The sequence below is a fragment of the Pogoniulus pusillus genome, chromosome 27 (assembly GCF_015220805.1).
Source record: "Pogoniulus pusillus isolate bPogPus1 chromosome 27, bPogPus1.pri, whole genome shotgun sequence".
NCBI classification, from domain to species: domain Eukaryota; kingdom Metazoa; phylum Chordata; class Aves; order Piciformes; family Lybiidae; genus Pogoniulus; species Pogoniulus pusillus.
The window spans coordinates 9,527,977-9,554,946 of NC_087290.1; the positions used below are offsets into that span (position 1 = coordinate 9,527,977).

The following is a 26,970-nucleotide window of genomic DNA, read 5'->3' on the forward strand; positions in this document are numbered from 1 at the left end:
CCATTTGTTTTGGCAACAACGAGGGAAAACACTTTCTAGAAGCACTACTGATTTTTAGCTCAACACTTCCTTGAATGTCTTGATTCAGAAGACAAAAATTGTAATAATATGGCAGTGACTGGAAAGGTGATTATTTCAAAATCAAACCTCAGACCACCAGCAACAGGAGGAAATGCAAGTTGAGCTGATTGTCATTTAACCATAATTACCAAGCACAAGTTTAATAAATATTCTTTTCATGCAACCCCATCCAGGCTACCTCATGAAGCAGGAAGACATTTCAGGGACTAAAAATGGAAAATGAGCTGTTAGTGCCATACTGTACTTCCAAGTACAACACAGCTTACTGTACTGCGGTGCTAGCCAAAGCTTGAGGCCTCAACAAGGTACAATAAAAGGCAGCAAAATATCAGTTTAGAGCTTCACATTTAAAAAACCTCACTTCTGTATTTTCTATTTCACTAAAATAACTGTTGACAAGGAAAAAAAATCCTGTGCATTGCCATTCCTCACTGACAGTAACAGTGAAACAGATATTTCAATGGCTTTGAAGACAGACACTGGAAGAGGCTGCCTAGGGAAGTTGTGGATGCCCCCTCCCTCAAAGGTGTTCAAGGCCAGGTTGGGCAGAGCCTTGAGCAACTTAGAATCATAGAATCAAACAGCCTGGAAGAGACCTCCAAGATCATCCAATCCAACCTATCACCCAGCCCTATCCAATCAACTAGACCATGGCACTAAGTGCCTCATCCAGTCTTTTTCTGAACACCTTCAGGGATGATGACTCCACCACCTCCCTGGGCAGCCTTGTTCCAGTGGAAGGTGTCCCCGGTCATGGCAGGGGAGCTGGAACTGGATGACCTTTAAGGTCCTTTCCAACCTAACCCATTCTATACTTGCATGAATTTGGTCTGTTTAGCAATGACTCTGGAAGGCTTTGGCTGCCTGTACACATTAGTATTTGCTTTTAAAATTTGCCTTTTAGGAAAATTACCTTTTTTTTTGCCTGCCTGTATAAGAAAAGGCTATAACAAATCAGATGGGAATCAGCAGAAGAGGTATGCAGGCTGGTCTGGTAATCTGGTATTTCAAGTAGGAAATAACAGCAACAACAGCCAGAAAAGATCTGAGGTGATTTTAGAGGAGCTGCACCATTTGCCAGCACAATTCTTAACCAGCTCAAATACAGCCAGAACATCTCAGGGCATCTTGTGCAGCCTTATGAGTTGAAACACAGAATTGTCAGGACTGGAAAAGGCCTCAAAGGTCACCTAGTTCCAACTCCCCTGCCATGAGTAAGGACACCTCACACTAGGCCATGTTGTTCAAAGCCCCATCCAGCCTGGCACCAAAGACTTCCAGGGAGGAGGCTTCCGCCACCCACCTGGGCCACCTGTTCCAGTGTCTCACCATCCTCGTGGTGAAGAACTTCTTCCTAGCATCCAATCTGAATCTACTCATTTTTAGTTTTGCTCCATTCCCCCTAGTCCTATCACTACCTGACATCCTAAAAAGTCCCTAACCAGCTTTCCTGTAGGCCCCCTTCAGATACTGGAAAGCCCCAACAATGTCTTCCAATATCCAAAGTGATGCATTCTGCATGGTTAGTACTGCAGGTTTGTAGAAGGAGGGCAGGAAAAAGGCGACTTCATTTGACTAAAAGCTCCATTCTTTAAATGAATATGCTTCAATTCTTGGTGCTCCCCTGGAGAGCATCTGGTTCTCCTGCACTGCCTAGAAATCCTCCCATACACTAGCACGACCTAGTGTTGCAGTGCTGCAATAACAGGCTGGGCAAAGCTCAGCACATCATCTACCTCCAGCAGGTTTTGATTATTTTCAAAGCCCTGAAGTCCTTCTATTAGCAAAGTTGCCGAGCCTAATTGACAGCACAGACACACTGCTTAATTGTTTCCTCCCTTCATAAGAAGGGATAAAAATGGCAGAAGAAGCAGCAGCCTAGATGACAGAGTGTTTCTGACCAGTTGTGCCTTTTAACCAGATACTCAAGCTTCTCTTGCAGAAAATCCCCTCACTGAGGGCAGACAGCAACTAATATATCTCTTAAATTAAATCAGCTACCTTCAGAAAACTGTTATCAGCAGAGACAGATTATGACCAGCTAAAATATTAAGGGAGAAAACACATCTTTGAATCCCTCACTCAGAAAGGAGGCAACAGAGGGACTCCAGAGTTCATTACTCTTTGTGGGAGGAAAGGTCATTATGGCAAGATCATGCAAGCTAGATCACAGAGAGCAAATGCTGCAGGTTCTTTTCTCTCAAAGGAGAAGAAAGCTCTCCACCTTTTTTTGCCTCTTAGAAGTATCTACTTCTGCTTAAGGAAGGTCATCAAAATAAGACTGATGATAAATTGAGCTTGGATTGGGTTTTTTCCCATCTTTCTGTGTTCAAAGCTCATTTATAACTTCCAACTTCTTCCTCAGAAAACATTTTATGAGCTCTGCTTCATGCTTGGAACACATGAAACCATGTTAAACCCCAAAACACTGACAAGCATCTGTTTGAGAAATACATTGGTTAAAAAAAGGGCCCACTTAAGGAAATAGTCATCCACATAGGTGTGGAGGAAAAGATGTTTGGAGGAGTACTGAAATAATGGCAGAAAATATTTAACATGCAGCCAAGATCAGATGCTCACAGTGTGTACAGAGGGAGGAGTTTTTCAACACTGTCATGAGTTTATACTTTCATTCAAATGCACATTTCAACTTACTTGGTTAACTTATGGCCTTTCATTGCTGCAAGGAAATCTCTCACGATCTCTGGACTCTGGTACCTGCAGGGTGTTTTTGAAATGTACTTCAGTGTCTGCAAAAGATAGAAAGAAAACAGACATCACTTCACACTTATAATCTGCTTTATCAGTTGTGTTTGAAGGGAGGTGATTTTGAAAAGCCTCCTCAATAGTACTACTCAGAAAAATGGTTAAAGTGAATTCAGGTTTTGAGATTTGGCTTTTTGATTTCTTTAACAGTGGGAAGTGCTGACACAGATGACAGAGCACTTATGGCTTTTGTGGGGGTGAAGAAGAACTACAAGATCAGTATGGCAAATAAGAAAATATGCAAATGTAATAGAAGTACACTCAAAATAAACTCTGCTCTCATTTAAAAATGCTAAGTAAAGGAAATCAGACTTCAGCACCACAGGATAATTCATCCTATTTAACAAAGTATTGATGAACTATGAATCATTGCAATTCTTAAGGACTGTTTTCATTGAACTACAGAGAAATGCACTTAAAGGAAACATTCAGGAATCCTGGCCTGTATCAGGAATAGTGTGGCCAGCAGGACCAGGGGAAGTCATTCTGTCTCTGTACTCAGCACTGGTTAGGCCACACCTTGAGTACTCTGTCCAGTTCTGGGCCCCTCAATTTAAGAAAGATGTTGAGGTGGTTGAATGTGTCCAGAGAAGGGCAGCAAGGCTGGTGAGGGGCCTGGAGCACAGCCCTGTGAGGAGTGGCTGAGCCTCAGGCAGCGCCAGGGGAAATTTAGGCTCGAGGTGAGGAGAAAGTTCTTCACTGAGAGAGTCATTGGGCACTGGAATGGGCTGCCTGGGGAGGTGGAGTCGTCGTCCCTGGGGCAGTTCAAGGCAAGGTTGGATGTGGCACTTGGTGCCATGGTCTAGCCTTGGGCACTGTGGTAAAGGGTTGGACTTGATGATCTGTGAGGTCTCTTCCAACCTTGGTGATACTGTGATACTGTGAAGGAGGCTCAGAGCAGCTCTTACTGCTCTCTGCAACTACCTGAAAGGAGGCTGTAGCCAGGTGGGGTTAGCGTCTTCTCCCAGGCACCCAGTGACAGAACAAGAGGATAGCCTCAGACTGTGCCAGAGCAGGTTTAGGCTAGACATTAGGAAGAAATTCTTCACGGAGTGATTGGCATTGGAATGGGCTGCCTGGGGAGGTGGCAGAGTCACCATCCCTGGAGGTGTTTAAGAGGCTGGATGGGGCACTTCGTGCCATGGGTTAGTTAATTAGAAGGGTGAGGTGATAGGCTGGACTTGATTCTAGAGGTTTTTTCCAACCTGGTTGATTCTGTGATTCTGTAAAAGCACAGTAAGGTGGTAGATAAGCCTTGTAAGCCCTGTCTGACCTTTTCAGGTCAAATGAAGTTATTCACCAGTAGCAACTGCAATGAAATCACCACCCTGTCACATAATAAAATCATTTACCAGGACTAATTTCTTTTCTAGTTTAGCCTTTTTGGGGCAATTTCAGGCAAATTAAAATGTGAGGCACAGAGCAAAACTTAGCTCCAGGTCAGCAAGCTCTTTCAGGACCACAGAGCTCACGAAGACACACCAGGCATGAACAAAGACAGTCCCTCTAAGATCAAATTCTGCATTTTACTTCAGTCAGACACAAAGAAAATACACTCAGAGTTCACTCCAAGCCCAAAATAGAGCATCCCATAGGTATTTTTAACATCTAGCAACAGTACAAAGCAATGAAAGCTGTAAGGTGACAAAATACACACAGAGGATTTTTTTTTCCCTGACAAAATAAAACTCACAGGATCTTGCTCAGCTGTTTCAAAGAGGTACAGGAAGAGGCTGCTGTCTCCATCAAGATCTAAATTAGATCTTTTTTTTGTAAGCCCCTATTTTGTCAACTCTGGAGCTGAGGAATTACAACTCTAGACATTATCAAACAAAGGCAGAACTAAAACAAAAACAAAGCCCAGGCCAAATCTTATTCACATGAGCAGTTTCTCTCTTCAACAGGATTTCTCATGCAAGCAAGGCAAACTGCTTTCAGCTTGCTGCCAGTCCTAGTGCTACTCATGCAATTCTGACACAGACACAACAGGTCACACTGAAGTTGCTAACTTGAGAGATTTCAAAGGTTCTTATTTGTATTACATGATTTTAAAAGTTTTTCCTACCACTAGATGAAGCATTTAATACCAATCTGGTTATCTGTACATGTGATTTTGTTTTCTTTGGACAAAAAAAAACCAAACAAACCAACCTATTTTAGTTGGAAATGATGAGTTTAATTCTGTTAATAAAACAATACCACATGTCATCTGTGCCTCAGCTTTGAATTCATGATTACATGGTATCATCAGTTCATCAGATGGTATTAAGTTATTCCATGGCTCTTAAAAGGGTAGAGCACTTGAAATAAAAAAGAAAGCCCATAAAACTAAACAATTAAAAGAGTTTTTTTCTGCTCCTCTTGTGACCAATTTTAATAAGAGCAGTTTCATTCCTCTGCTCTGACAGGGCAGAAAGCTCACAACATGAATAAACTGATCACAGAAAAGTGGCAAATAAAATATTTTACTGTGGTTTTCAATAGAAATTTAAAGCAAAGTTCTTATTATACATCCCTAAGGATATAAATCACTCCAGCCTGGGCTAATCTGCAAAGGAATTTGACAGTGCTACTCACTTCATACATGATTGTGTTCAGATTCTGCTGGCCAGAGCTCTGCTTGTTTTTTCCACTCTCTTTGCGTTGTTGCTTAAGATCAGTCAGTAACTGAAACACCTAGGGGGCAAAAATAAACTGGTTTAGACCATTTGAGAGAATTCTACTGAGAACTCCTCCAGCAGGAAAAGATAACTGAACAATGCAAAAATCCTATCAAACAACAACAAAAAATAAATCCTGTGGCTTCTTTGCTGAACCCATGAGCAGTTGGAATGAAAATGGTATGGCAGCAGAATGACCATAAAATGACTAAGTCTGGAAAAAAACTAACATCATCAAGTCCAACTGTAACCCAACTACCATGACCACTACACCATGTCCTGAAGCACCACATCCACATGGTCCTTGAACACCTCCAGCAATGGCAACTCCCCCACCCCCTGGGCAGCCTGTTCCAGTGCCTCACCATTCTCTCACTAAAGAAGCCTTTTTTTCCACATGTCCAATCTAAACCTCCTGTGGCACAACTTAAATCCATTTCCTCTCGTTCTGTCCTGGCTTACTTGGGAAAAGAGACCAACTCAGCCTCACTCCAACTTTCAAGTAGCTGCAAAGAGCAATGAGATCTTCCCATAGCCTTCTCTTCTTCAGACTAAACAACCTAGCTCTCTCAGCTGCTCCTCATATGATGCACTCCAAACCCCTCACCAGCTTCACTGCTTTTCTCTGGATGCTCTCCAGCACCTCAATGTTCTTCCTCTACTGTGGTGCCCAGAACTTAACCCAGTGCTCAAGCTGTGGCCCCACCAGGGCTGGGTATAGGGCTACAGGAAGGCTGGAGCGGGGCTTTTCATGAGGGTGTCTAGCAATAGGACAAGGGGTAATGGTTTGAAGCTGAGAGAGCAGGGTTAGAGTGGATCTTAGGAAGAAGTTCTCCAGCATGAGGAGACTATGGAATAGGCTGCCCAGAGAGGTTGGGGATGCCTCCTCCCTAGAGGTGTTCATGGCCAGGTTGAATGAGGCGTTGATCAGCCAGGTCTAGTTGAGACGTCTCCGTGCCCATGGTGGGGAGGTTGGAGTAGATGATCTCTAAGGTCCCCTCCAATTTCAGCCATTCTATGACTCTGTGAATAATACAGTAGCCATTATAAGTGAAAATCTGGAATCTGCTTAACCAGATTTTCTTTGTAATGTTGTTTTTTTAGCCACAAATCAAACAGAGGGAGTGGAAATCACATCCAGGTCTTCCCAATCACCACTGGTAAAGTTCAGCTTTCAAAGAAATATACAAGTGACTGATGACAGCTTCAAACTGCTGGTTCCAAACCAGGACCCATAGAAACCTACCTCAAAGTTACTCAGCAAAGCAGCATTTGCATCTTTTCTAAAAGGAAAGACAAGAATGATTAATTTATGTTCCACTTTAAATTCCTCTTGGCTGAGTCACGCAGGCACTACAGAACAGACACAACTTTCACAAGGTTATATAAAATAATAAATCATCATGAGAGGTATTTTGGTGATTCTACAATTACCAATTTGTTACTGCCTCTGGAAGATATTTTTCTGTATTTTTAGTAGAAGTATCACACAGATTTACAAAGTATTTTGCCCCATAAGTCATCACACAGTTACACAACATAATCCTCCTACTCAAGACTCGTTATTTCAGTCACTCGATTTTAGAACCTAAAACCAAATTCCTTTGCTTAGAAACTAAACCCAAATTACCTTCTTTTAAAAAAAGGGTCTCCAAGTTTATTTGAATAAAGACTGAGAGGGGAAAAAAAAGGTTTCCAAGTTTATTCAAATAAAGAGTGAGAGGAAAAAAGGGTCTCCAGGTTTACCTGAGTAAAGACTGAGAGGAAAAATCCTTCACATTACACAGACTCTTTGTTTATTAGTCAAGAATATGGAAATGGAAAATCCAGTTACTGGTTTCAGTACAATGTATGCATGTGTGTGCATACACCTAGCGGCAGGACTCTATTTACACATTCTGTACTGAGTTAAAATACTTTAAGGAATAAATAAAGAGGGAATGAAACAAACCTTTATATGCCAGCTCTTGTATTAAAAGGGCAAGGCTGATTGCTGATGTTCCACCAGCCAAATACTTCCACACTAATTCTGACTCAAGCAAGCAAGAACTGTTACTATGGAATGGCTCAGGTCAGAAGGGACCTTGGATATCATCTACTTCAACCTCCCTGCCATAGGCAGGGACACCTCTCAACTACACTCAAGGCCTCATCCAACGTGGCCTTGAACATCCCCAGGAAGAAGGCATCCACAACCTCCCTGGACAGTCTATTCTGGTCTCAGAAGAAGTCCTTCATAAGACCCAGTCTAAATCTACTCTCTCTCAGCTTCAAACCATTCCCTCTTGTCCTGTTGTTAAACACCCTCATGAAAAGTCTCTCTCCAGCATTCCCGTAGGATCCCTTCCCTGCATCATCTTTGTGGCTCTCCTCTGGACTCTGCAACGCTTCTGTGTCCTTCTTATGAAGACACCAGAACTGGATGCAGAATGTGAGGTGGAATCTCACAAAAGCAGAATAAAGAGGCAGAACCACCTCTCTTGCCCTGCTGGCCAGGCTCCTCTTGATGAATTCCAGGCTACACTTTGCCTTCTGAGCTGCACAAGCACACTGCTGCCTCATGGTGAGCTACTCACAGAATCACAGAAACATCCAGGATGGAAAAGCCCCTCAGGATCACCAAGGCCAACCTAGAACCCCACTCCACAAGATTCACCTTAAACCATATCCCCAAGCACCACATCCAAATGACCCTTAAACACATCCAGGGTGGGCAATTCCACCACCTCCCTTGGCAGCTCATTCCAGTCCCTGACCACTCTCTCTGTGAAAGGCTTTCTCCTAATGTCCAATCTAAACCTCCCCAGTCTTGTCTTGATGCCATTCCCTCTTGTTCTGCCTCCAGTTACCTGTGAGAAGAGTCCAGCAGCAGCCTCTCCACAATGTCCCTTCAGGTAGTTGCAAACAGCAATGGGGTTTCCCCTCAGCCTCCTCTTCCTCAAACTAACTATCCCCAGCTCCCTCAGTTGCTCCTCATAAGACTTATTCTCTAGGCCTTCACCAGCTTCATTGCTCTCCTCTGGACCCGCTCCAGCACCTTCTCATCAATCAACACACCCAAATCTCTTTCTTCAGAGCTATTCTCAACCCACTCTGCATCCAGCCTGGATTTGCGCCTGGGAATGGCCTGACCCAGAGGCAGGACCTTGCACTTTGACCTGCTGAACCTCAGGCAGTTGGCACTGGCCCACTGCTCAGGCCTGCCAAGATCTTTCTGGATGGCATCCCTGCCCTCAAGCAAGTGCAGTGTCTAAATGCATGGAGTCTAAGATGCAATTACAGAATCACAGCCACCGAATGTCAGCGTCTGGAAGGGACCTCCAAAGCTCATCCAGTCCAACCCCCCTGACAGAGCAGGGTCACCTATACCGGATCACACAGGAACATGTCCAGGCAGGTTTTGAGTATCTTCAGAGAGGGAGACTCCACAGCTCCCCTGGGCAGCCTGTTCCAGTGCTCTGTGAACCTCACAGGAAAAAAATCCTTCCTCATATTTACATGGAACTTCTATGCCTCAGCTTCCAGCCAGTGCCCCTTGTTCTGCTATCAGACATCACCCAGCAGAGCCGGGCTCCAGCCTCACTTCTCAGTCTCCTCTTCTCCAAGCTGCAGAGCCCCAACTCCCTCAGGCTCTCCCTGTAGGAGAGATACTCCATTCCTTCTTTGTGGCTCTGTGCTGGACTTTCTCAAGCACTTCTATGTCCTTCTTGAACTGTGGGGCCTAGAACAGGACACAGTACTCCAGACGTGGCCTCACCAGGGCAGAGTAGAGGCAGGAGAACCTCTCTTGACCTACTAACCACAGCCCATCTAATCCACCCCAGAATGGCATTGGTCCTCCTGGTCACAAAAACACATTGCTGGCTCATGGTCAACCTCCCATCAACCAGGACCCTCCAGATCCCTCTCCCCTTCGCTGCCTTCCAACAGGTCAGTCCCAAACTTAAACTGATCCCTGGCTCCATCCTCCTGGCACTCACCCTTTACATACTGATAAACATTGATGAGGTCACCTCTCAGTTTCCTTTGCTCCACACAGCACAGCCCCATCTCCCTCAGTCTCTCCTCACAAGAGAGATGTTCCATTCCCTTAATCATCTTGATGGCTCTGCACTAGACTCTCTCACCTCTCTTCCTACCAGAGATTGTAATTTTATCTATATCAATTAAAAAGAAAAAAGGATTAAAAAGTGATGCAGAACATCCTACGCTCCCCAAACAACACATGCTGAGCAGTCAGCAGCCACAACAACAGAAAGTTTCCACACAAAAGGCAAAAAAGGCCTCTCAGATCTGCACAGCAACTTATGGGAGGAAAAAAAAAGAAAAAGAGAGGAAAAAAAAGAGAAAAATAAAGCAAACAACAAAAAAAAAGGTACAATGTATTGTTAAGCACCACCAACTGGCTGAATAGAACTGTCACATTCATCACTTTCAAACGAGTTAAACACATCCACAAACTTCCACAGGTTCTATCATTGTTTTTAAATGAAAAGGACCTTCTGAAATACGCTGAGATGAACTTCAACTTCCATTTCGCTGACCCGAGTGAAACTTCAGCAAGTGAGCTCACACAAGCATTAGTTTTCATTCATGTTTTACAAACCATATAGCTTTTTGTTGTTAGGTAAATGCAATTCTTCAGAATGTTTGCATTCAGGCTATCTCTACAGAAATCCCTCTGGATCAAAGACATTCTTTGTTAGAAATAATAATGGTATAGAAGAGTTACATAGGGAATTACTCTGCGAAGTAAGTGAAAGGGTCATATAGAGTCAATACATTGCTATGTATCTGCCATGTAGAGAAACCTATCAGCAGTTAGATTAGTCGAGCCAGTTGGTTCTTTAAATCAAAACCACTTCAGCATTCAGAGAATAAAAAATAAATCCTTCTCACAACAGATAGCAATGAGTCAATCCCAAATCTTCAACCATTTTTGCTGTGCTGAAATACCGGAATTACAAACTGATACAGAAGTTCAGCTTCAAAAACGTTTGCAGAACTTAAAGGAGAAGTAACACTTTCTAGGGTCCTAATTCTTAGGAATCAACTATCCATTTTATGTTCAGAAAACAAGAAATTAGAACATATAGATTGGAATTTTATATTCAGAACACAAGAAGCCAAAAAGGTGGATTGGGATTTTATATTCAGAACACAAGAAGCCAAACATGTGGATTGGGATTTTATATTCAGATCACAAGAAACCAAACATGTGGATTGAGATTTTATATTCAGAATACAAGAAGCCAAACATGTGGATTGAGATTTCATATTCAGAACACAAGAAACCAAACATGTGGATTGAGATTTTATATTCAGATCACAAGAAACCAAACATGTGGATTGGGATTTTATATTCAGATCACAAGAAACCAAACATGTGGATTGGGATTTTATATTCAGATCACAAGAAACCAAACATGTGGATTGGGATTTTATATTCAGATCACAAGAAACCAAACATGTGGATTGGGATTTTATATTCAGATCACAAGAAACCAAACATGTGGATTGGGATTTTATATTCAGATCACAAGAAACCAAACATGTGGATTGGGATTTTATATTCAGATCACAAGAAACCAAACATGCGGATTGGAATTTCATATTCAGATCACAAGAAGCCAAAAAAGTGGATTGGAATTTCATTCTAACAAAATCATGTTAACAGCAACATATAAACACTTTAAGAATGTTTAAATAAGTGATATTTGCCCAAATGTTAGCTCAATCCAAAATATTATTGAGGTTTTCTGCATGTATCAGAAACTACCTGAGAACATAGCATGGTAAAAACTTGCCAATTGTAGAGCTTCCCTCTATGAAGGTCATCAGGCAGGAGGTACAAGATTAGGAAGATTAAATTCCAACAGCAATTCAAGTACAGAATGGACTAAGTTATTCCATTCAAATGCAAGGGACATCCACTCACAGCTGAGGACTTCAGCTCTTCTGCCTCTGATGCACCTCCCTACCAGCACTAGAAGAAATAGCACCAGTAATGCAAACTAAGCTACTCAAGGTAATAAATACCATGTGGGTACAGGAGCAGCACCACAGGTGTATTAGTAATGATATGAAAAGCATCTCTCACAGCAGGGCAAGTGCTATGCTTTCTCACACACAACAGCAGCTTGGAGTCGTGGATGTGTGTTCACAGGATTCCTCGGAGTACAACAGCAGGAAAGGTGCTTTCCCTGCAGGCTGCTACTCACGTTAAGATTAACATAACACAAAACGGTATCTCAGTGGCTGTGCCTCTTATCTGCTTTTGTATTTTGTATGTAGAAGATTTAATAGTTCTACATAATAGTACAGAAGATTTAACGATCATAAAGCACACAAACTGCAGCAGCTCAGCTGACTTTTGTGGATGCTGGCATACATCCCACAGGACTGGCACCCTCTGTGCCCCCATTCATGAGAAGCCAATACTGTGTCCACACATATAACCACACACCGTAACGAGCTCCACAGAACTCAGGAGTTTCTAAGCTTCAGCACTGGTCAAATCCTGTTTTGTGCTCAGATGATGCAACAAGACAGAAATCCACAGTGCTGGCAGTGTAGAAAGGCAACAGAACTCGCTGCCTGGTGTAGCTAGGCAAAATCTTGGCTCATCTCTTGCGTTTGCAATGGCTGGCACACAACACTTAAGTTTTCTCCTCCAGCACATTCAGCTCCTAGAGTAAGTTGTCTTCCTGACACCCCACAGGAGTAATTCTCCCAGAAGCTGCAGCTGAGGATTCACACTTCAGCTCTCCCGGGAAAGAAGAAAGAAGGGAGCACAAGGAGGGTAGGGGCAATGGACACAGAATTGGGATTCAAGCTAAACCACGATACCTTTTGCCCAAACAAACAGATGCTTCTGAAAGATTTTTCAAGGAAACAAAAACCCCTTCTGTTTCTCATGAGAATGACTGAACACTGCTGCTTATAAGGTTCAATATACTCTGCACATGCTGCTGGGAAGCCCATATAGAGGTAAATCCTCACACACCCATGCTGCAGGTGGGCTGATCACAGGATGCCAGGAGTTGGAAGGGATCCAAAGAGATCACCGAGTCCAAACTCCCAGCAGAGCAGGGCCACACAACCTAGCTCAGGTCACAGAGGAACACATCCAGACAGGCCTTGGAAGTCTCCGGAGAAGGAGACTCCACAGCCTCTCTGGGGAGCCTGTTCCAGTGCCCTGTGACCCTTACAGTAAAGAAGTTCCCCCCTTGTGCTGAGGTGGAACCTCCTGTGCTGCAGCTTCCACCCATTGCTCCTTGTTCTATCCCACACAGCAAGTAAGCAGAGCCTGTCCCCCGCTCCTGACCGGCAGCCCTCAGATAGTTATAACCATTTATTAGATCCTCTCTCAGTCTTCTCTTCTGCAGACTGCCCCAGGCCCCTCAGCCTCTCCTCATCAGGCAGCGCTCCAGTCCCCTCATCATCCCGGTAGCCCTCGCTGGCCCTTCTCCAGCAGATCCCTGTCCCTCTTAAACTGGGGAGCCCAGAACTGAATGGCTATATATACATACACAAACCGCACAGAAACCGTGTATATATACATACATGCACACACACCCCAGAAGCATGCCCACAGAGCTGTACCTGCGCACATCGCAGGCAGGCCTGTACGGATACACACACACACCCCGCAGGCAGACGCACACGGTTATACCCCACACCACAGGCAAACCCGTACAGCTGTACCCCCACACACTGCAGCCAGGCCCGTATGGATGCACCCCCCACCCGGGCCTTGCAACCCCCGCTGCCGCCACGGAAGGGTCGCGGCTGCAGCCCGGCGGCAGCGGCTCATCCCCGCGCCCTCCCGCCGCTTCTTACACCTCCATCTTGTCCGGCCGGGCACGTCCGCGCTCTGGAGGCACTTCCCTCACACCGCGCACCCACGAGCGCGCCCGGCGACGGCGAAGAAAATGCAGGAGAGGCTCAGGTTGCGCTGAAGGAAGTTTTGGCTGCTGGGACGGAAGCGGAAAAGGAAGGAGAAACAGGAGGGAGGAGAAAAAAAAGTAAAAACAGAGACTGCATTGGCCGGGAATCGAACCCGGGCCTCCCGCGTGGCAGGCGAGAATTCTACCACTGAACCACCAATGCTAGCGATATGAGTTGTTTTCCTGCTCCTCCATTTGTAAGTGGTCTGGAGAGAATTAGGCCTTGTTCCCAAATATATGCATGGAAAATGTACTCCGGTTTCAACACTGCTACATATAACAAGAAGAAAACAATGCTGTAGAGATTCCCCCCCCCCAGATTAAGTCTCTAGTCTTTTGCAACCACAATACTGTAAGGCTGAGTTAGTGTAATACTCCCATCGTGTTTTAAACACCTCTACATGCATCTTAACAAACACATTCCATGCCCTTTTCAGCCATATCACTGTTGTGAGAAATATATAGAATCATATGTTTGATCCGATCAATTCGTGGCAAGAGGTCACAGACAAGGAGGAAGGGGGGGGGTTTGAATGTAACTGCATTCCTGCTTGCACCACCATCTCAATAAGCTTAAAGATAAGAGTAATTACATTGGCGAAGGAGGGAGGCATGTGGAAGAGATAGTCTTTTGCATATTTAAATGGAAATGCATTCCTCCTGGTGCCACCTTTCCTGTATGAGCAAATAGAAGAGCCAGGACTTTGAAGTTCATGAGGAAGACACTTAAGCAAGACCCCTTACTTCATCAAAGATTACCAGAGGGACCACTGGATAAAAGGAGACCTGTGTGGAACAGACATCTCACATTCCTAAGCACTGATAAAGAAAACCCAACCTTTTCTTAGAACTTAGTAAATATGTAATAGAATAGGGTATAAAAAGAGAAAGCTGAAGGCAAAGGGGGTGCGTTGGGGTAGATCAGAGTCTCTCCTCGCACCCAGGCCTGTACATTGCTTGATTCCTGCAACTTTATTAAAGCCTTAACTTGCATGAACGCCAGTTTGTGCCTGTTATTTATGACACTGTCATTCTCTCATTTAATCAACGTGCTATTAAATTTGGCAACAGCCCTTTCCACTCTTGAGAAAAGTGAGATACTTGACCGGGTGCAAACACCTAAAAATCCCATGGGCTACAGCAAGCAAAACGGGCTCAGAGACTGAGAGCCTGGGAAATGTTAATTGCCTAATTTTGCCATCATCTCTCAGGCAGAAGTTTAGGAGGTTAGTGTTGGGTTTACATCTAAGGAGTCACACACACATACACTTGCTTGTTTGCAGCAGACCTGTGATAGCAACCTAGAAAACAAAATGGGTTAGACTTGTGCTGGCAACCTCCCATCTTGTAACAGTAGCACAAACTCAACCACCTGATTTTTCTCGCCAGTATCAAGCCAGAATCAAGCCCACTCCCACTTTTGAGACTTTGCTCCTCCTCATAGCATGGAAAATCCAAAGCTAGCTTGCAAAAATACGAGCAAACTGCAGCCAGCAGGAGCATTCTTCTGTATCAGGATAGTGGACAACAAGCAGCTCCCTGTTCTCCATCAGATACCCAAATGCTGGGCAAAGTTTGAAAGCCTGCTGCAAAGGGTTTTTTTCAGCTTTTTTTTCGGTCAAAGACTCATTAAAAAGTTTCAGTGGACACATGGACCCCATCACACACAAATTGTACTACAGACAGAAATTAATTTATGCTCCAGAACCACTTCTCATGGAATCCTATGGAAAAAAAGAGCCAGGAGAAAGGTCTCCAAACTGCCGGCTGAAAGCCTTTGCTCTGACTCAGTGGATAGGATGTAGCAGATACTGTCCTTTTTCATGTCAGGATTAACTGACCTTGTAAGTTGGCCAAAACCAGCACAACAAATGCTCTGTAGTTTCCCTGCCATGTTTCAAACCCTGCACATGATACTGGCTGTACACCAGCTCCTAGCCAGGGTAAAGAGAAGAGAGGATGGCAGCTTTTATGTGGAAATTTAGTATTTCCAGACCATCCAGTTTCAGAGTTTTCTTCCAGATATCTATTAATCCTTGCCTATCCTTCCTCACTCTCTTTAGATACAGATTCAGAATCTGCAGTGTATTATTTCTCCTTTGTATTTCCTCTTTACATCTCTCCCCCAGCACAAATTTATCATCTTTATTTTCAGCATTTCTCTAAGTCTCACTCCAGATCTTTGTTGATAAACTTTTTTAACCATCTGTGACAAGGATGATGATGATGATGGTGCCTGATCCCAGAATAGTCTAAATGCCTCTGAAGAGCATAGAAATATTCTTCCTAAATCTTTTCCAGTGGGGACATGTAGTGTATTAGGGTGTAAACATCTATATGGACCAGCTGCAGGTCCACTGATGTGGACCTCATTGCTGTCTACAACTACCTGAAGAGAGGCTGTAGCCAGGTGGGGGTTGGTCTCTTCTGCCAGACAACCAGCAACAGAACAAGGGGACACAGTCTCAAGTTGTGCTGGGGGAGGTACAGGCTGGATGTCAGGAGGAAGTTCTTCACATAGAGAGTGATTGGCATTGGAATGGGCTGCCCAGGGAGGTGGTGGAGTTGCCGTCCCTGGAGTTGTTCAAGAAAAGACTGGATGAGGCACTTAGTGTCATGGTCTAGTTGACTGGATAGGGCTGGGTGCTAGGTTGGACTGGATGATCTTGGAGGTCTCTTCCAACCTGGTTGATTCTATGTTGTACAGAGGGAGAAGAGGAAGATCTAAGGGAGAACTTGTTACCCTTACATTCAACTGAGGTGGAGGAGGCAATTAGCTCGGTTCACTTTAATTGCTGCACATTAGGTGTTAGACAGTTATGCTACACCATTCATAGGGAATGCAGACATAGGTTTTTCTAAATGTGCTTAGCATGTCAACATTTAAACATTGGCTTGTGATTGTTACCACTAAGGCTTGGTGAGAAAGGGGCCTCGGTATTAACTATTGAAAGCAGGGGGCCTAGTAATTGCTATTGACAGCAGATCTGCAGGGTATTTGTATTCTTTGTCATGAAAGATGTTTACTGTATTCAGCATTTCACTGATCACCCTATAGTGTCTTTTTTTTCTCTCTCCTTTTACATTCAAAATTCATTAAACAAGGTTGTTGGGTTTTTTTTTCTTTTTAACAAAAAAATGTCAGCACTGCTTCACCCCAGTCGAGCTGACAGTGCATTTGATTAGCACTTTCAACCCACAGAGCCCACTTTTTGTCCTTGTTCTAGACCAAAATGACAGTTGAAAAAAAAAAAAAAAGGAAAAAAAGAATGTGTTTAAAGAAGGTGCACTGTAGCAGTTTGTGCCATCCAGGAACTCAGTCATGGAAATAAGTCCTGTTCTCAAGTGTCATTCTATAAACCACTAAAGCACTTCCTCGGGGCTGCGTTCCCCATGGGTCGCTCTCACCCAACACAAAATGCAGTCTGAAAGGAAGAGTAAAGCTGTGACTGATGACAAAATAAACTATAAATAAAGTTCAAATCTTTGAGGACATTGAAATACATTTAATTAAACTCCTCCTTGCTGCAAAACAGGTGCAACTTCATTGTATGTCAGCTTGGAGAAGGATGTAGCTGGGAATATTGATGTATGAATGATGTGCTACTCACTGAGCCAGAAAGGGAAACAAGTGGAAGACCTTTCCCTTGGACCTTCCCTGGTATTTAATTGTGGAGTGATTTGTGTAGGGGATATTTATCTTTCACTATGCAAATAAGGTACTGAAAGATGATCACAAGAAGTGGAGAGTCATCCAAACCAGAACAAGCAAAGATAGCAATGGGAACACATCTCAGTGTGCACTAGAAAATCTGTTGCACTGTTTCCCCCTCAAAAATTTTGGCTCTCCAGCTCAAAGTGTCTTTAAGTCTCTTTTTTCAGTGTTCATTTTCACTTTAGGGACTTCTGCCTGGATCTATAATTTCCCTTCCATCTTTAAGATTAAAAAAAAGGGACTACTTTAAATTCTACATTGCTTATGATACAGAAAGGGAAGTTATTGCCTGCTCATCTAAAAGTAGGATACAAGAGCATTAATAATCTCTGCAATACAAACTGGGACAGGAGTTAAGCAGCATACTACTAGCAAACTAATGCCTGTGGAGTTTGCTAAACACCCAGTGATACTGCTGACAGATCCCATGTGAAAGCACATGTCCTTGCCACATGTAATATCAGACATAGATTAATGAGGTCTTACTGACATAGATTCACTCTGGTCATAAATTCAGTGCTTACTCTTTTTCCAATGCATCAGTCATCTATCAAAGCCCAGAGGAAGGACAGGGACACTCCTAAAAGGTGAACAAGGCAAGAAAACTGCTAAAAATGAAGGATTTCAGAGCAGGAATGAACATGATCATAACATGATCAAGCACTGTTTCCTAATGTAAAATGGAAAAGGATGATAAGTCAGAGAACAGTAGAAAAGGACAGGAGGGTTCCCTTAAAGGGAAGAAAAGAACCCAACAAAACGTGGATGAGAAAGATATTAGACTGTAGAAGCACACTCAGGTGAACCAGCAAACAGCTTTCAGTGGCATGGCTGCAGAGAACAGCTCAGTGTCTGAGGAGTTAGTGAGAAACTGGTGCTGAGCTATGGTGAGTTGCTGTTCCCAAAGGTCTCTTGTATTTTGAACCAGTTCTTGACTTCCATGATATTTAGGGTTTGATGAGCTTAAGATACAGGCTATTTGCCAAGGCTGCAGAGCACATCCTCACATTGCACTGCCACAATCTGAGGCTCTGAGAAGCCTCTTTGCGAGCATGACCCCATGCAACTGGGGACAAAAGTCTTAAAGATGGAGCTGCAGTATCCTTAAGAGTGGTATGGGAAGTCTCATCCACTCAGAAATGGGAAAGAGCAACCAGCTTCTATTTTATTCTTGTGTGTTTGCTGTGGAGACAGGGACAGGACAACAATGATCCAAGCCATCATAGCAATTATATTCCTATCAGAGACTATTCATTGGAGGACTCCTTTAGCACACGGATCTTCCCAGAAAAGCAGCTGACCTGTCCACAAACAAGACCATCAGGCGATGCAGGAGCTCTGCCTAAAGCTACCCCAGTACCTTCACCAACAAGCAACACGAGAGCATCTCTCCCAATCTTCCCCCTTCGCAGCCACCTGCTTCCAAAGCATCTTCTCTCCCTGACCTGCTCATCGTGCGTTGGTCGAGTAGTGGCCGCAGGCAGGGGACCAGTGGAAAGAACGAAGGGGGCTGAACGGAGGGGGGACCGGAGCGGGGCCGGCCCCGGGGACACCCCGCCCCGGCGGGGCGGGACGAGCAGCCAGCCCCGCTCCGAGGCGTGTAAAAGCGGGACGGCGGGGCCGGGGAGCAGCGAGCGAGCGAGCGACCACAGCCGGGGCTGTGCTGCGGAGCAGGTGAGCGGGGCCGCAGCTCCCGGTGGGTCCGGGCAGGCAGCGGGGACCCCAGGCTGGGCTGGGCCAGGGAGCGGGGCAGAGTCGAGCCTGACCTCGCTGTTCCACAGGTTGCACTGGTTGCAGGGATCATTGCACAAACGAGCAAAACGTCGTCCGAAATGGCAGCCGAGGTGAGGGTGAACTTTGCTTCTCCGGTGGGGTGGTCTCGGTGTGCTCTGGGACCTCAGTTGTGTGATAACCCCAGCACTGCAACCTGCCAGCCCCTCCGGGGGCTTTGCTCTAACTGATTCGTTTCACTGGGGTTTGCATGGAGAAGTCACCTTTGATTCTGGTGAACATCCAGAGGTGCCTAAGTCGATCTTCACTACTGTCTTTACTACTAGAGGTAGCAAAGGCAGACTCAGACACGTCGAAGGTAGACTTAGACACCTCTTCCCCCACGCAAACCCTTGGCCACCAGCACTACCCACTCAGGGACTTGGTTTCCCAACCAGAGACTGAAAAACTTTGCTTTTTCAAGTCGCATTTCCCCCGACCCCGCAGCTCCTACTGACAAAGCTGCTTCCGAGTTTGCTCTCCAGCACGCTATGCCTGCATCCCCAGGCTCTCTCCTGGTCTGCGCTCGGGCAGGGGGTTCAGAGCCGCTGGGGACAAGCTTGCTCCGGTCCCCGGCCCCGGTGGCGGCAGCCGCCCGCTGTCCATGGTAGCTGGCAGGTAGCCGCTGCCCGACGCCGTACTGCTTCAGAGACCTTTGGGTAGGAGTAGTTTGGGACTGTGGGGTTTTTTCTTTCCTTTTCGCTTTCCCCTGAACGTTTTTACTACTGAAAGGTAGCCAGACGTCCCTTTCTGTAGTCTGCACCTTAGCAGCTTTTACCCCCAATTTATGTTGAAGCAGGGATTCAGCAGATGCTTCAAATGGTAACTCCAAGCACTTCATAGCTACAGAAGTATTTCAGAGGATGTGGCTTGTGCTGGACCACGGTTCTTGGTCAACCAAATACTTTCTTACAGTCCCACTCTACCCCACAAAAGTGGATTCTAAAAAGTGATTTCAAGTACCAGAAGACACAAGCTATCACTATATCCCTGCCTCCCTCAGCTTTCTTTTTCCCCTGTTAGGAGGCTATCAAAGGCCCAGTGATGAGCAGCTGCCTCGAAAGATAACCCCATGCTGGTCTTGCACCATTTACCCTGATATTAATTTCAAGGACTCCTTGCAGAGTCCTGCAGAAGTAAAGTAGCTTAGAGAATTCTTGAGCTAGAGGTGACACCTCAAGGGCTAAATGTCAGTGACATATTCTCTACCTCTTCACCTCCCTGTTAGAGGTCTTAAAGTTATGGGGGTTTCATGTCCGTGACACAGGACAGACATTCCTAAGTACGTCCTCTGTTTTACCTGCATAAGGGGTGGGATGGATGTTAACTGATTTTTAGGATATATATATCATTGTTTGAACATGCCTCCTGCCTTCATTATTTGCAGGGGGATAAAATGATGGCAGGAAGGTTTGTTGGAAGCACAGATCCAGTCATGGAGATGCTCAGCTCTTCAATTACCTTTGATCAGAGACTGTCTGAGGTTGATATCCAGGGGAGCATGGCTTATGCCAAAGCCTTGGAGAAGGCTGGGATCCTATCTAAAACTGAGCTGGAGAAGATCCTGAGTGGCCTGGAAAAGGTATTTGTTTCTTTCACATCTGTCATGTGCTGGAATAGGTGGTTCCTTATCTGACAGCATTTGTAGCATCTTCCCTCAGTTGAGCTTGGTACTCTTGGAGATGTTCTGGGCAGAGGATTGATGCCCAAATTGAACTGTTAATAGCACCAAAGTCCAGTACCAGGATGTGAACTGGATGACACCCCCCAAAAGAGGGCATGAAGCCCTGACAAGCAGAGTGCTCATATTATGGCTGCAGCCCTGCTGCCTTGCTGAGGTGGGCTTCAGACTGAGTCATTTTCAGACTGAACACTATCTGGGAATTGTTTCCATGTCAATTCCTTTTCTGCTGGTGCTTGAGACCCTTCTGGGGCTGGTTGCCTGTGGTGATGCACAGCTTTGTATAGGGGTGAAGAGAAGTCCACAGCTAAGATTTTTGGTAACACAGACACTGCTGTAGCTCACCAATATGGGCAATGGTTGTACAGGACAAGCTTAAAGGACAATGTTAAAGCAGTCACTGACAACAAAGCTTTCTCCTTGCAATGCTTAAATCTTTCTATGGTCACAACACTAGAGAACCATCATGGGTGGAGAGACAGACCTCACTGAGCTCAGGAGAGAACCTCAGGATAGAGCCTGAAAGAACAGGAATGCCAGAGCTCACCTGGGACACTTTGGTTTCCACTGGGGTTGGTCTTTGCTGGGGATGCTGACACCCCAACGTGCAGCAGGGGAACAGTAGTGGCTGACTGTGTTTCTGCTGGCATTTGTAGATCTCTGAGGAGTGGTCTAAAGGAGTCTTTGTGGTGACCCAAAGTGATGAGGACATCCACACCGCCAATGAACGCAGACTAAAGGTTTGGCTCCTCTCTAACCTCTTGCTCCCGTTCCTCTGTAGCTAGAGCTGCCTGACAGGACATGCAGGTGCCTGTGTCTCTGTCCCACTGGGAAATTCCTCTGCCCCTCGTGGCACTGAAGCCCCAGGTGCACACTCGAGTCTCTCCAAGACGCCTTTGCTGGAAGAGGCAGTGTGCAAGCACTGAACCCAAACCTGCCCTTCCCCAGAAGAGACCCCATGGCTACTCACAGGGTGCCAGAGCTGAGTCCCTTCTGGGCAGGGAGGAGGTCTGCTCCTGTGGAGGCTCCTGCTTAGAGTGCAGAGGCACTGAGAGAAATCCTCCTCTTGTCCCCAGGAGCTGATTGGAGATGTAGCTGGAAAGCTGCACACTGGCAGAAGCAGGAATGATCAGGTGAGTCCAGAGCTGGTGGTGACTCCTGCCAAACCTCACTTCAGGAGACCTCAGAGCAGGCTGTTGCCTTTGGCTCTCTCTCCTCCTGGGGAGCCAGACATAGCGACATCAGCATGTCAAGACGACCCCATGAGGAGAGGAGCTGCCCCTCCCCATCACACAGCACAAGGAGGCTTTCCTTTGCAGTCACCAAATCTGTCACATTCTGCTGTGACTGACTGTGGCCAATCTCACGCAGGTTGTGACTGACCTGAAGCTCTTCATGAAGAATTCCCTCTCTATCATCTCCACTCACCTCCTGCAGCTCATTAAGACCCTGGTGGAACGTGCTGCCATGTGAGTCCTTTCCCAAATCCATGGTCTTGTCCCGGCTGGGGCAGGAGCCTCCCAGGCTTGCTCTTTGACTGACACCATCAGGGCAGCTGCAGGGGCTTCTGTGAAGGAAGTTCCTATGTATGAGAAAAGCTCAGCTGTAACTCCCTCTCTTGCTCTCCTCCTCACACACCACACTCCAAACCAGTTGGGCACTGGGGAAATCTGCCTGATACAAAGGGTTTAGTGCACCAGGGAATTTTCTAGGGAGGCTTAGGGCAGCCACACCACACTGGAAGATCAGGAGATATAAATCTAGTGTGCTTAGGTTGAAAAGGAACAGGCCAGCTTCAGCACTACACAGGCTGAAGAAGTTCTCTTCACTACCTTGCCACAAAACCCTGGAGGGTACCTACCACTGCCCTGCATCCTGATAGCTGCTGCTCACCTCTTGCTCTCCTCTCCCGTGCAGAGAAATTGATGTTATCCTGCCTGGCTACACCCACCTGCAGAAAGCTCAGCCCATCAGATGGAGCCAGTTCTTGCTCAGGTAACCAACCACCTTTCACCCTTGTTTGGAGGAAGCCTTCTCCACTCTTGGAGCCCTGCTCACTTGAGCCTACAAGTGCATCATCCTCTGAGGGGGCACCTGTGGGTGGTGAGAAAGCAGAGCCAACCTTGCAATCTGGAACTGGAACTCCTTGTGTGGAGTGTCCAAGCCAGGAGGCAAGCAGTGAGTGGCCTGTGATGCTGACTCCCTGTACCCTCCAGCCTTAGCTGAAAAGGTAAGGGGGAGAATCTCTGCCATTCCACTGCTGGCTGTTCCACTTCCAAGGCCCTTAGTGGCCAGGCTCCATTTCAAGTTTCGTTTGGTCTAGAGGTGATTCCAGGCTCCAGGTGTGGCAAAATATTGCTTGGGAAGGAAAGTGATATTTTTCTGACCTCAAGTGCTTCATCTCTCATGTCCCCTCCTAGCCATGCTGTGGCTCTGACCCGGGATTCTGAGCGCATGATAGAGATAAAGAAGAGGATCAATGTCTTGCCTTTGGGAAGGTAAGGTCTACTGTTTGTGTGACCACTGGGACTTGCTTTGCTCTGCATCATCTTCAGAAGTGCTTTCCTTGCAGCCTAGAGCTGAGTTTGGTTGGGGTGTGCGGGATGTCATGCATGACTTCTGTTTCTTTCTCCCTGGCAGTGGTGCTCTGGCTGGCAACCCACTGGAAATTGACAGGGAGCTGCTGCGCAGTGGTAAATGTCTTCCTGTGACTGAGGGGCAGAGATGTCCTGCTAATATCCAGGAGGGAGGGAAGCACTGATGCATGGGGCCCAACAGGACTGTAGGCACTGTCCTGCACCTAAAGCCTTGCTCTCATAAGTTTTTTTACTGCAACGAGGCAGGCAATGCCTATGAGGTCAGTGTCAGAACAGTCACCTGCATGGCTACCTAAGGCTAATAAAGTCCTCACTCAATGTAACACTTAAAGTTTGTGTTCCTGGGACTGCTCCAGTGCTCACAGTAACCTGCATGCTAGGGCAACCTGCTGCAGTCAAGCTCCAGACATGCCAAGTCTGACCTCTTCTGTCCATCCTCTTCCTTACAGAGCTGGACTTTGCTTCCATCAGCCTGAACAGCATGGATGCTGTTAGTGAGAGAGACTTTGTGGGTAAGTACAACTCACCTAACCTCTGTTTTAGAACATCTGAGACCCTCCCAGCTAACCTTCTTTAAGGAGGAGACTGAAATCCTTCATTCAGAGTAGTTCTAAGGATACAGGCAGAGCTTGCTGGGTTGTCAGGCAAACAAGCACCTTCTCCACCTCCTGATTTCCTGCCTTCTCTGCAGTGGAATTTCTCTCTGTGGCCACCCTGCTGATGATCCACCTTAGCAAGATGGCTGAAGATCTCATCATCTACAGCACCAGTGAGTTTGGATTTGTAACCCTCTCGGATACCTACTGGTAAGTAACTTGTCTCTGGGAACTAAGTCTCCTAAGCTATGTCCTCCTGAGAGCATGAGGCAGTGGCTGGGGGCTCCCTGCTGCATGACACAGCATTAAAAGGCTGGCAGAAAGCAGCCTTAGGCTGAATGTTCCTCAGCACCAATGACTGAGTTCAGATTCCAGCAACTCAACCGAGCTGCATTCAGCAGACACTCCTCCCCAGCAACTGCTGGCAGAGGGCACTTCCTCCTCTGCTGGCAATGCCTGCCAAAGCCCTTCCTGGAGCAGCCAGGACTGCAGTCAGAACTGATTTCCTGTCTCTCAGGGTGGCACAGTCACAGCCCTCCCTCTCTGAGGCCACAGCAACACTTAGCCTGGCTGCTGATCCCCAGCTCTGGAGGGGTTTGAGGGGAAGCCTCCTTGCATGATAGCTCCAGACAGGACTGCAAACTCAAAGGCTTAGCTGTGGGAAAGGGGAGAAACTCAGCACATTCAGTACACTGCTTCCCTACACCCTAGGAAGGTGTCTGGGGAAAGGGAACCTCTGTGTTGCCTTTGGAACGCTGGGCCAGTAGGTTACATGACCTGAACCTGCAGGGGAAGGGGTCCTGTTCACCTTATACTCTACACTTTGCTCCAGCTCTGGCAGCAGTGTGATGCCTCAGAAGAAGAACCCTGACAGCCTGGAGCTGATCCGTAGCAAGGCTGGACGAGTGTTTGGACGGGTGAGCCTGCCAAAGACTGAAGTGGGGTGGGGAAATGGCTCACACAGGGGTGAAGGATGTTCCTGCTTGCCTTTCTGTAGAGAAATGTGAACTCCTTCTGGGGCAATGTCCTTCTCTTCCTAGAAGTAACAGCCTCACCTGTGTCTCTCTGCAGTTGGCTGCTATTCTCATGGTTCTCAAAGGACTGCCAAGCACCTACAACAAGGATCTGCAGGTAAAAGAGATACAAAAGAGATCTTAGTGTCATAGAACTGTCCATGTCAGAAGAAACCTTTGAGATCATCAAATCCAACCACCCATGAGAGCTTGTAGTCCCACCCCTGCTGCTAAGCCAGGATGTTAGTTTTCACACCATCCATCTGAGCAGACACAGCTGTCTTCTGCTCTTCTGCAATCTGGCCACTGCATTGCTCTGCTGTGTGCAGGATGCTGAGGAAGGAGCTGCTACTTATACCCAGCCACAGCTGCTCATACACAGCTCCACAGGTGGAGCACTGGGATCACACACATGATCTTCTGGTTGGCCTACTCTGCTGTTTGGATCTGTGACTGCAGCAGGTTGAATTAACTGTAACTTCCATTCCTGTTCCAACACAGGAGGACAAGGAGGCTGTCTTTGATGTTGTAGACACCCTGAATATTGTGCTCCAGGTTGCTACTGGAATGATTTCTACCCTCCAGGTAAGGCTTCAGCTTCTCCCTACTGCACATAGTTGGGGCACATGTTCTGTGAGTAAACACAAGTGAAAGAGCTCTAGGCAGGTCCTAAGATGAGAGCTTCAGTAGCTCGCTCATGCTGCTCATTATGGGCCCCACTGTCAGCTATCATGTTCCCAGGAAGGACCTGATGATAATATTTCACTTTGACCCTCCTTTCTGCAGATTAACAAGGAGAACATGGAGAAGGCACTGACCCCTGAGATACTGTCTTCTGACCTGGCTCTCTACTTGGTTCATAAAGGAGTAAGCATCACAGGGAGATTCAGAGCTCTGGTTTCTTTGGATGCAGAATGCTGTTCAGGGAAGGCCCAAGATGAGGCCTTCTGTTCCATCCCCAGATGATGATCAATCTGGGTCAACATCCAGGACAGCTGGAATGCCAGGCTTTACATGTATCCCAACCAGCAGAACTGCTGCTGGGTGGAGCTGATAGTAATTTGGAGGTGGAGTTTCACCTCCTAACGCCTCCCCTTGTCACAGCCCAGAAAACCCAGACTCAGATTGCATTCCCCTAAGTGAACACGAGCCAGCCAGACGAGGGAGCACCTCCATTTGTCCTCTGAATAACACCCCAGTTGCCTGCTCCCTGACTGTGGCCTCTGCTTCTCCCTGCAGATGCCATTCAGACAAGCCCACGTTGCCTCTGGCAAGGCCGTCCACCTCGCCGAGACTAAAGGCATCCCCATCAACACTCTCAGCCTGGATGACCTGAAGAGCATCAGGTCTGTGTCACTGTTTGCCATGAGTTCCTCCACACCTATCAGCTTCCCTTTGTATGGGGCTCCTTATGGTGCCCTTCCCCAGAATGCCTAAGCCAGACAGCATCCCCAAATCCTCCTGGCCTGGATCTCAGTTCTGCTGATGGAAACACTGCAGGAGGACAGCATCAGGGAGGAGGGTGACAGAACACTGGAACAGGCTGCCCAGGGGGGCTGTGGAGTCTCCCTCTCTGGGAGGTTGGACTGGATAAGCTTTTGAGGTCCCTTCCAGCCCCTGACATTCTATGGTTCTATGATCCAGCACCATTCAGTCCCAGGGAGCAGGGGCAGCAGCTGATGGGAGGGACTGGAAGAAAGTCCTCACACGCAGCCACCAGCCTTTTGGCTTTGGCTCTGAACTTCCTCCTTCTCCCCTGGGAGATGAGGCTTTCTTCTTTCCCCTCGGCAGAGGAAGGCTCCATCTCCACTCCCTCCCCACCTCTGCAGGCAGTGAGCATGTCAAGCCAGCCTGCAGCCCCCAGCTCTCCCCACTGACCTCTCTTCTCTGTGCCTCCCCAGCCCCCTGATCGGCAGCGACGTCTCCCAGGTCTTCAACGTTGTCAACAGCGTGGAGCAGTACACAGCCATGGGGGGCACTGCCAAGAGCAGCGTGTCCACCCAGATTGAGCAGCTGAGGGAGATACTGAAGAGGCTGAAGGAGCAAGCTTAGAGTGTGGGGAGAGATCCCGTGGATGCAGCATTGTGCCTGTTGCACTGATCTGGAGTCAATAAACACTGGGGTGTCTGTTGTTCACTGAAG

At 46.6% G+C, this 26,970-nt stretch overlaps 2 protein-coding genes and 1 non-coding gene across 9 annotated transcripts in view; 1 reads left to right on the top strand and 2 right to left on the bottom strand.

Moving 5' to 3' along the window:
- The window catches only part of CRCP (CGRP receptor component), a 49,338-nt gene extending 35,855 nt beyond the window's left edge, over positions 1-13,483 (bottom strand). For 5 of the 6 annotated variants that reach the window (XR_010307276.1, XR_010307275.1, XR_010307274.1 and 2 more), the window contains exons 1-4: positions 11,287-11,435; positions 6,754-6,790; positions 5,425-5,523; positions 2,737-2,831 (exon numbers count right to left, since the gene is read on the bottom strand). Coding sequence is in view for 2 of the 6 variants with exons in the window: in XM_064165834.1 (XP_064021904.1) it covers positions 2,737-2,831; positions 5,425-5,523; positions 6,754-6,790; positions 11,287-11,345 (290 nt within the window). In the remaining 4 variants the exon portion in view is untranslated. Of the gene's footprint in view, positions 1-2,736; positions 2,832-5,424; positions 5,524-6,753; positions 6,791-11,286; positions 11,436-13,349 lie in introns of those variants that run through there. The other variant, XM_064165835.1, reaches the window with a different exon arrangement.
- Positions 13,484-13,548: 65 nt separating this feature from the next.
- TRNAG-GCC (transfer RNA glycine (anticodon GCC)) lies at positions 13,549-13,619 on the bottom strand. The gene has a single exon. It is a non-coding gene; the product is annotated as a tRNA-Gly (tRNA).
- A 5,121-nt stretch (positions 13,620-18,740) lies between these two features.
- Positions 18,741-26,969, top strand: LOC135187256 (argininosuccinate lyase). Of its 2 annotated transcripts, XM_064165825.1 has the most exons (17): positions 18,765-18,845; positions 18,953-19,015; positions 20,329-20,523; positions 21,279-21,362; positions 21,699-21,755; positions 21,994-22,091; positions 22,540-22,617; positions 23,043-23,120; positions 23,263-23,315; positions 23,669-23,731; positions 23,911-24,025; positions 24,648-24,732; positions 24,887-24,946; positions 25,330-25,413; positions 25,615-25,695; positions 26,068-26,174; positions 26,730-26,969. In XM_064165825.1, the coding sequence occupies exons 2-17, from the start codon at positions 19,004-19,006 to the stop codon at positions 26,878-26,880; spliced, it is 1,401 nt and encodes a 466-aa protein (XP_064021895.1). In that variant the 5' UTR covers positions 18,765-18,845; positions 18,953-19,003; the 3' UTR covers positions 26,881-26,969. The 2 variants fall into 2 exon arrangements, with proteins under 2 accessions (XP_064021896.1, XP_064021895.1); XM_064165826.1 differs by lacking the exon at positions 18,953-19,015 and having other exon boundaries at positions 18,741-18,845.
- The last annotated feature ends 1 nt before the right edge of the window (position 26,970 follows it).